The sequence below is a fragment of the Eleutherodactylus coqui genome, chromosome 4 (genome assembly GCF_035609145.1).
Source record: "Eleutherodactylus coqui strain aEleCoq1 chromosome 4, aEleCoq1.hap1, whole genome shotgun sequence".
NCBI lineage: Eukaryota > Metazoa > Chordata > Amphibia > Anura > Eleutherodactylidae > Eleutherodactylus > Eleutherodactylus coqui.
The window spans coordinates 234,914,409-234,924,413 of record NC_089840.1 but is presented as its reverse complement, the minus strand read 5'-3'; the positions used below and the strand labels follow the sequence as shown (position 1 = coordinate 234,924,413).

Genomic DNA, 10,005 nt, shown 5'->3' with positions numbered 1-10,005 from the left:
CAGTAGGTCTGTGTTGAGAACACTTTTTTCCTACATATAAATGCTCTTGATGAAAGGCATCCTAGAAATGAATCCCAGAGGATGTTCGTAGTTCTTTGCTCCTTTTGCTTCTTGTCTTATTTTCCAATAACCGTCAAGGTCACATTTAATTTTGCAGCTTAGTCGTCTGCTTCAATATTCATTTATTTGATTTTATGTTTCCTTTTCTTTAGACTTTACTATAGTAAGTTACAATTTCCTTCTTGGGTCCGTTTAGATGATTGAACGGTTCATCTTTGTTTATAAATCCATTCCCATTTTGATGCTCATAGGAGTTGAGGTTGAGAGGGGGTTTACACTTGTGCCAGCTCTTTAGAAGAGTGTTCATTGTCCCTTGGCTGGTGACTCCTAGAAGTTTGTCCGTTTCTTCTGGCTCTGCTGATTTCTCTAATATATGGGAATGCCCCATATTAAAATCTCGATTGATGTTTTCGAAGAATTGTTGAATGCACAATTTTGCGAAGCTTTTGGCGTGTTCTGTGCAAGTCTCGTCAAATAGTTTTCTCTCTATGTCAATGTAGTGAGACCAGTATTTGCTTTTGAGGAAAGCAGCTTGTGTAAAGCAAGGTCGAATGGCTCTCACAAGGAAGGCCAGGAAAGTCATTAGTAAGACGAAGGTCCAGCCAAATGCCTAGAAGAATGAAAAGGGAAAGTAAATTGGTTACATTTTGTTTTTTTGTTTTCTTAGAACTCTTTTATAGATAATTGAAGAACAAAACTATTGCAGCGGGAATATCACTGCTGGGTCAGATAGTAGAGGATGCTTGTGAATTACCTTAAGGACACACAAGCCAAACTCAGCAGCTGCATAGATCCTGGTGGAATCACACAGGCCTCTATATTGCAATCTACTGTAGCGGCATGAAAGGTTTTCTGTAATCTAGCTGTTAATAGTCACAAATTCTGATACAGTTAATAGTCACTATGTCTAATAGTCCAGGACTGCTTTTTGGCACAGAATTCCGAAATTATATGTCATTTATACAAGACTAGAAATATTAGACTAATCAATTCTAAGACTCAAATATCAGTGATAGTTGCTAATTGCATTTTAGCATGTTAGTTTGAACTGTCCTTTTATACTTTTCTATGACCATTCAGGACATTATACAAGCTGGACCTATTTCTATTATATGTACTACCTAATGGATACTGTAAATAGGCCATGACCCTTCACCCTTTCTAATCTGCATAGATCAAATGTCATTTGACCATGTCTGAAAAATTGGGTTAATTAGTCAATGTACTTAGTCTCTTGATATTATCATTACTTGTGTGCTGCTAATAAAAACATAGCTAATCTGCGGCAAAATGCATGTGTTACTCAGGCTTTTGGGTCAGGAGGAGTGTTGTCTCCCCTTAAGGAGGGCACCCAGAAGGTGTGTGGAGACTGCTAGGAGGTAAGTGTGTTGGGAGGGGCATAGTTTATCCCCAAGGAGAGCACCCAGAAGGGGTGTAGGGACACCTAGAAGGTGAGTGAGGAGACTTATAAGACCATGCATGCTCCTCTGGGTAATTTATGCAAATAAGGAAAATGGAACAATACCTCTGCAGCACTACCTATTGGATGGCAGCATTACTTCAAATCAATGTGACATTTTAACAAGTCTTAACTATGATTGAGAATAGGAAACCATGCCAGAAAATCATACACAGACAGCTTTTTCGGGGTGTTTGCCCCTTATTAGTGTGCAGTAGGTTTTTGGCTTAGCTTGTGAGAGGCCCCTCCTGACCCACGTTACAGACCTCTCACCAAATATGCTGGAAACCTACTGTACACTGATTAAGGGGCAAACACCCCGAAACAGCTGTCTATGTATGGTTTTCTGGCTTGGTTTCCTATTTTCGATCATTGTCAAGACTTGTTAAAAAGTCGCATTGATTTGAAGGAATGCTGCCATCTAATAGGTGGCGCTGCAGAGGTATTGTTCCATAAAGGTTTGCATAACCCTTCAAATATCAGATTTTAGGACTATCATTGTAAAACGTGCAAGTAGACACCCTGTAAGGTAGTCAGACTAGTTTTACCCTTTATGTGCATCTAGGACATCACTTCCATTAGATGTTGTTTTACCCCATGCCTTGTTCGTATAAGTTTCCCACTTCAATATTCATGTAACTATAAGGCCAATTTCACATAAGCCGGCGCTTAGTGTAGTCGCTGTCCTCATTGACTATGCGAGGAATAAAGAGATGAATCCACTGCATGCACTAAGTACTGGCTTCCTGGCAAGACAGCGAGGGAACTAGGCGGCAGGTGGGTATAAAAAGCATCCATCTGAACTTGGCGGACTCTGTCGTTGAGCCCATAAACTTGTTTATGGTGTTTATAGGACCTGACAGTTTCCTTTTAAAGGGGTTATCAAGAATTACAAACAGATGGCTGCTTTCTTTCAGGAGCAGTGCCATACATGTCTATTGGCTGTATCTGGTATTGCAATTCAGCCCAATTGATGTAAATCAGGTTGAGCTACAATAACACGCACAGCCTGTGAACAGGTGACACATAAAACAACAATATTTTACTAATTCTGGGCATCTCCTTTCATGAAAATGCAGAAAATACTAAACTGAAGACAGAAATGAAGAAGTAAATTAGATACTTCAATAATAAATGGTTACTTTAAAAAGAATGTGTATGGTACATAGAGAAAAATAAGGCAGTGCATAGGAAGATGGGGACAGTAATACCCCATTTACACTGACAGATGATCGCTCAAAAGTCGCTCAAACGACAGTTTGAGTGACAGTTTTGAGCGATCATCTTTGCATACTTTATAGTAGCTAATTAGCTACTATAGAGATCTGCAGGCACAGCCAGACACCGCCGCGGCCACTAATAGAACAATACAGCTGTTCTGCATGAGCAAACAGCTGTAGTGTTCTCTGTGCTTACAGCCCATGCCCAGCTGTGGATTCATAGCAGGACACAGGCACAGAGAATCTTATCAGTGCAGCTGGCTGATAACAGCCTGCTCCTCTGATAACAGCAAGCTAGAATTCAGCGATCAACGACTCGTGCACAAAAACTGCACGATGTCAGTGAATTTAGACAGAACGGGAATCGCTCAAATGATTATTTTGAGTGATTCTCGTTGTATCTAAATCAGCCTTAACTTCTAGAACAGAAATCTATCTGTTCTGCTCAGAACAAACAAAACCTTTGTTCATACTATATTTGTGGTTTGATGTATACCCCAAATATATAGCCCTGCTGTATGCAGTGCAGTCACATACATCACCCATTGCAAATAATAAGATGCCCTTGTTTTGAAAAGCACAGTCTACTACACTTTTTAATAGTTAAAAAGAGTGCTTACACTGATGTATACCGTCTGAATGTATAAAAAGGCTTTCTTTTAACATATGTTTGTCCCATTTTAGGTTATGGACACATTTTGGGGTTTAGAGTGAACATACAGCACACCACAAATGTGGTTGGAACATGGCCTAAAAATGGCCAGTATCTGTATGTCTCATATAGTAAATATACTCATTGTCAAAAACAATCCACCCTCAGGGTGACTACCCACTACAGTTTGTTTTCACTGTGAAATAAGCAGCGTTTTTTTTTCTGCAGGGGTCTAGGGGACTTGTAATGTTAAAATCGCAATTTACCGCAAAATCGCAATTTTAACATTACAAGCCCCATAGACCCCTGCAGAAAGAAAAACGCTGCAAATTTCGCAGTGAAAAAAAACTGTAGTGGGCAGTCACTCTTGGAAGAGGTTGTCGAAGTTGAATGAAACTTTCTCTGTGTGATTGTAACGTTGATATAAGTGATTACAATATCAGAAGGCAGGCTCTAGTACCCTGTTGTACCGCCTCTAGTTTGTATACAAGATGTGATACAGGTGGGCATGGAGGCTCTAGTACCCTGTTGTACCGCCTCCAGCTTGGATACAAGATGTGATACGAGGGCATGGAGGCTCTAGTACCCTGTTGTACCACCTCTAGCTTAGATACAAGATGTGCTACAGGTGGGCATGGGGGCTCTACTACCCTGTTGTACTGCCTCTAGCTTGGATACAAGATGTAATACGGGCAGGCATGGAGGCTCTAGTACCCTGCTGTATCACCTCTAGCTTGGATACAAGATGTAATACGGGCAGGCATGGAGGCTCTAGTACCCTGTTGTATCACCTCTAGCTTGGATACAAGATGTGACACAGGTGGGCATGGAGTCGCTAGTACCCTGTTGTACCACCTCTAGCTTGGATACAAGATGCGATACGGGTGGGCATAGAGGTTCTAGTACCTTCTTGTACCGCCCCTAGCTTGGATATAAGATGTAATACTGGCAGGCATGAAGGCTCTAGTACCCTGTTGTTCTGCCTCTAGCTTGGATACAAGATGTGATACGGGGGGCATGAAGGCTCTAGTACCCTGTTATACTGCCTCTAGCTTGGATACAAGATGTGATACTGGAAGGCATGGAGGCTCTAGTACCCTGTTGTACCACCTCTAGCTTAGATACAAGATGTGATACAGGTGGGTATGGAGGCTCTAGTACCCTGTTGTACCTTATCTAGCTTGGATAGATGGTCCCATACATGTTCTATTGGTGATAAATCTGGTGACCGGGCAGCTATGGAAGTGTGATGATGTTGTGGGGACATTCCTGGGATCCCCCTGTGTGTACGGCCAAGCATTATCCTGCTTGAAAATGCCTCTTGCAAGTCACCATGAGAAATGACACGTGGATATAGGATGTCCTGAACATATCACTGAGCTGTCATTGTCCCTCGTACCAATACTAGGGGTGATCGACTGTCGTATGCGATGACCCCCCAGACCATCACACCAGCGGTGGGGGAAGTGTGCTGCTCCACAACAAAACTAGGAGGTCTCCAGACATGAACACGGCCATCATTAGTGCCCAAAGTAAACGTGCATTTGTCACTGAAAGCAATCTGGTTCCCCTCCATAGAAGCCCAGTTTCATTGTTCACAACACCACTGCAAGTGGAGGTGACAGTAGGTGGGTGCCAAAGGCAGTACATGTAATGGGCATAGTAAGACTAAATATCCTTCAGCCAAGCACCTGGAAATGCTTCCAACAGACACAGGGGCCTGTAACAATGATATTACTGGTCTCTGGATGGCGGACAACGAAACAGTTGGAGCTGCTCATGCTTGTCAGACAATCCTCTCTACTGGTGGTCTGTTAAGGGTGTCCTGAGCCCGGTCGCCTTGTGTGCCCTCACATCCCAACACCTCCTAACAGTCCGGTCAGAACGGCCAGGTGGCAGACAGTTCATCAATATGATCATCCAACTTCTCGCATTCCAATAATGCGCCCCTCTCAAACTCTATTAACTGGGTGAAATCTCTTCTCTGCGTCGTAGAGGCGTCTAGTGGCCAACAAGCTCTATACAAGCGGAAGAAGAGGTCACTGCACACCAGGAGCCTCTGAGAGCCTTTTTATAGGCCAAGGGTGGAACCACTTTTAGGGCCTCAGGTGACAAGACCGTTCATGTAATCACATCACAACTCTAATGATTTGTATATGTGCCTGAGAACTCTTTCACACGGCCGTAGGCATTTTTACGTGCGCCCGCCGTAAAAGGGCGCACAAATCTAATGTTTGTGCACCTGTTCAGACAGCACGGGTCCTGGCGCATGTACGCCGAGGCTGCCATGTCATTGATTCCCTTCCCTCCCCCTCATCGGCTCACCTCCTGTCTCCCTCCCTCCGGGTGTTTGCAAAGGAAGTGGGCAGTATGGGGGCGGAGCTAAACAACCGCCCCCTTCCAGCCCGTTGTCTGCAGCCAGCAAAGGGAGGGGGCAGAATGGGGTGGAGATTACCTCCGTCCCTGCCCCACCCCCTCCCATCACAAACAGCCGGAGGGGAGGAGAGAAGAGGGAGGGAATTTAGCAGTCACACTGCTAAACTCCCTCCCACCTCCCTTCTCCAGCCGATGTCATTGGCTCCCATAGGTGCCCATGCAGCGGCCGACATATTCTGGCTGAAAAGATAGTTTCAGGACTATCTCTGCGGCACAGCGTGAAAGCGCCAGGCACTTTTACGCTCCGTGAATATGGCCATGTGATCTGAAGCATTGGAATCCAATGCATCAGATCATAGCGTATATTGGCCGATATACGCTCGTGGGAAGGCGCCCTGAGATGTAACTGCATGCTGGGTTTTGTAGCAAAACGACAACTCTTTCTAGGTGCTTGATTTTGTTTTTATGACAAAGATTGTATAGTCTATGAGAACAGACATTACCGTCCTTCTTTCATGATCGATCACATCTCAGGGACTTACAAAACTTAGGCCGCCTGCAGACGGGCGGAAATTCCGCAGCGGGATTTCCGCCGCTGGAAGCCTGCATAGGATTGCGTTAACAAACAGCGGCATGCTCTATTTCTGTGCGGGGCTCGTAGAGCCCCGCACAGAAACGTCACTCACCCGCCGCCGGCTCCGGTCTGCGCATGCGCCGGCTGCCCGGCATCCGGCACATGAAAGAGCTGGGGCCGCCGGGCGCGGGTGAGTACGCACCGCTCTCTGCAGGCGCTCGGGTCGGGTCCCGCGGCGAGAATCCTCGCTGCCGGATCCAACCCGCCCGTCTGCAGGTGGCCTTATTTGTATATACTGCATCTTTTTTGGAATTAATAAAAGTGCATTAAGAATGTAGAAAAGAAATATACAAAAAGGTAACAGAGGGAAGTAAATGCCAGTCATGTTATATGGCATTCAAGTAAAATGTCTTACCTGTGAGATACAGCGCAGATATCTTGATGCCACTTCTTGTGGAATGATCTCATGCCCGTCATATATGTCCTTACAGGGGATTCTGGCAAGTATCCGCCTAATTTCCTTCTCAGACATAGTGACTCCAGTCATATTTCCCAGTTTATCAATAGGTACTGATGTGCTAAAGGCACATATAAAACTTTCACCATGTAATAAGGTCACTGAGATCCATACAGCTGGGGCAATTAATGCACGTTGTGTCATTGAGCAAAACATGTAACGCAGTACAGCCGAGTCTTTCTGCCTCATGCCCGTTGGTCTCCTCCATTCTTCTGCCAACATGGAGACGTTATTGTTCATAACGAACCCAAGTAAGAATAATACAATAGGCGGCACGCACAAAACACCCATGGCATAAGACAGGTTGTAGCTTGGAAGGCATGGACAGTTGAAGTCAAATGTTGCGTATAGCTGGGCACTCGCAAGTGCCATAATGCCACATATTCCATTCATGAATGATTCTTGGTTGGCTTGCAAAAATTGGAAGATCATACGAAATTTATCCATCTTTAGGCTTTTCTATTTCCCAAGCCGAGCGAATTGTTTGCCTGTTGTGTTTCAAGGCTTTGGAATAATTATACACGACTTAGGAGACAATAGGATATCTCATCTGTCTTGCAGTCTTCTGCCTTTTCTATGTTCTTAAAGTCTTGCCAGCTGCCCGATATATTGAGCCGGATGGGTTCTTACAAAATGTATCTGCGATTCTAGAACATAAGTTGGGTTTGGTCTCTTCTACAGTCTCTAAACAATCTCGGCTTTTCTCTGAAACCTGTTACATGTGACGTTGTTTGCATATGTCTCTGTGATGTCTTCACTCCCACAGAGGGAAACCCAACCTTCAACACACCTATGCAAAATCTAGATGGAGCCGGCTGACAATCATGTCCTTCTCATGGAAAGCAAAGAATGGTCTGCAGAATAACTTGTTCTTTTCTTTCTACTTTTCTACTTAACTGTACTTTTTTTTTTTCTCCGTCGTCTTCTGCGGGGTCGGGCATTTGGAGTGTCATAGATACCTCATACTAAACATGACTTTTCACGAATCCACACTATTTTGGTGCAGATTTGTTTGTGGATTTGCTGCTACGGATCAGTTAAAAAAAAAAAAAGTACTAATCTTCCCTATCTTGTCTCCATTCCTGTACAGAGGCTTGCCGGGTCCCCTGTCACCTGCAGTGATGACTACTCAACTGATATGTCAACTGACATGACCGCTGCACCCTATGATTGATTGTGGCGCTCATGGGCCTATACGATGTATAATCTGAAGCATTAAAATGGGTTAATTCAAAGCTGCGTATTTTTCGCACAACTTTTGGTAGCGTGAATAAAAACACAGCATGTCTTATCTTTGTGCATACTACACACCAAAATCCCCCATCTGCAGGCAAAAAATACAGTAAAATGTGCGCAAAAAGCCAACGCCCATCATGCCAATATGCAGCACAAATGTGCACTTTACACCCGCAAGTCCCAGTTTTCATGCAGTATGGGGAAGAAGAAAGACCTTTCTGAAGACAAAAAGCGTCAAATAGACCAATGTGTTGCAAAAGACATGAAAACAATTGATATTTCACGGGAACTGAAGAGAGATCATCGAACTGTGAAGAGATATGTGAGTGATTCACAGCACAAGCGAATACCGTCTGATAAAGGGTTAATGAGGAAAGTCTCTGCCAGACAAATTAGTTTTATTAAAGGGTCAGCTGTAAAAAGGCCACTGAGGAGCAGCAAGCAGGTATTTGAAGGTGCCGGTGTCTCCGGAGTGTCCTGAACCTCTTGGTGCCGGATCCTCCAGAGACTGGCGGTTTTGCATAGAGCTGTAGATCGCCCCCCCTCTGACCAAAGCTCACAAGGAGAGGCACTTGCAGTGGGCTCAGAAATACATCAAGACTCATTACCAGACCGTTCTCTTCACCGATGAATGCCGCGCTGCACTGGATGGGCCTGATGGATGGAGTTCTGGGTGGCTGATGAACGGCCACTCTGTTCCTACAAGACCGAGCCGGCAGCCAGGAGGCGGCGGAGTAAGGTTTGGGCCGAAATATTGGGAAGTGAGATGGTAGGCCCCTTTAGGGATCCCGGGGGTGTCAGAATGGACGCTGAACGATATGTGGAGTTGCTATCTGAGCATTTAAAAAGCATATAAATAGTAGGATCGATCCTTCTGCAAGACAAGGCACCGTGCCATGCTGCAAAAACAACCATTAACTCCCTGGCTGCTATGGGCATAAAAGGGAATAAAATCATGGTTTGGCCACCATCGTCTCCTGACCTCAATCCTATTGAGAACCTGTGGAGCATCCTTAAGGCCTGTGTCACACAAACAATTTTGCACTTGCAATATGCAGTGAATAGAACCCATTGAGTGTTTGTTGTCTGAAATGGCGACCCTGCCTAGTGATGTTGGGCACCGAAACAGGAGAAAGGCTGCATGAGAAGCCGTTTACTGCTAATTCTACCCAAAATATAATTACATACTGTAGAAGGTAATCCCAACAGTAGACAATCTTTGCAATGATTCTCTCCTGTAGTTAATAGATGGAAGTCTTAAGCATGAAATTTACACTCCCTAAGGGTGGATTTACACACTGTGTGTGGGTTTTTGTTTTTTTTTAAAACAGTAGTTTTTGGTGCAACTTTTTTGAGCCAAAGTCAGAAGTGGATTCAAAAAGAACGGCATGTAAAAGAAAGTCTTCTCATTCCTGCTGGATCCACCTCAGGCTCTTAAAAATGTGCTTTACGTACTGCAGTGGTGTGTTTCCAAAAAATGCTCTTTGAAACTACTCTAGCAAAACATATGGAAAGAGGTTCTTACAGTGGAACGAAGGCATTCTACAGCGTTTTTTTACGCACCCCTTCATTGCTTTGGGTGATGAGGTACGTTAAAAACCGCTCAACGCACGAAAATAGAGCAGACAGTGTTCGAAAAATCACTGCATTAGAAATGCCGCATTTGAACGCTAGTCTGTAAAGCCCTATTGAAATTAGCAGAGGCATTGTGCTGATCTGGAATATGGTTTTCTCCAGCAGGTTTCGGGGTATTTTGTAGCTTCCAAATTGTATAGTGTGCACACATCATCGACCCAGATCAGACACAAGCTATCAGTCTCATATCCAAAATGGCTCTCTGGGCAGAAACACCCAGACAGCTCCTTTTATTGTAAAGCATAACACCTGCCCTTTAATGGGCGTGCAACAGAT

At 44.4% G+C, this 10,005-nt stretch overlaps 1 protein-coding gene across 1 annotated transcript; it reads right to left on the bottom strand.

Moving 5' to 3' along the window:
- Positions 1–208: 208 nt before the first annotated feature.
- Positions 209–7,305, bottom strand: CALHM1 (calcium homeostasis modulator 1). The gene is made up of 2 exons (XM_066601659.1): positions 6,757–7,305; positions 209–670 (listed from the first exon to the last, which is right to left on the bottom strand). Exons 1-2 carry the CDS (start codon positions 7,303–7,305, stop codon positions 209–211), a joined length of 1,011 nt encoding a protein of 336 aa, XP_066457756.1.
- Between the last annotated feature and the right edge of the window lie 2,700 nt (positions 7,306–10,005).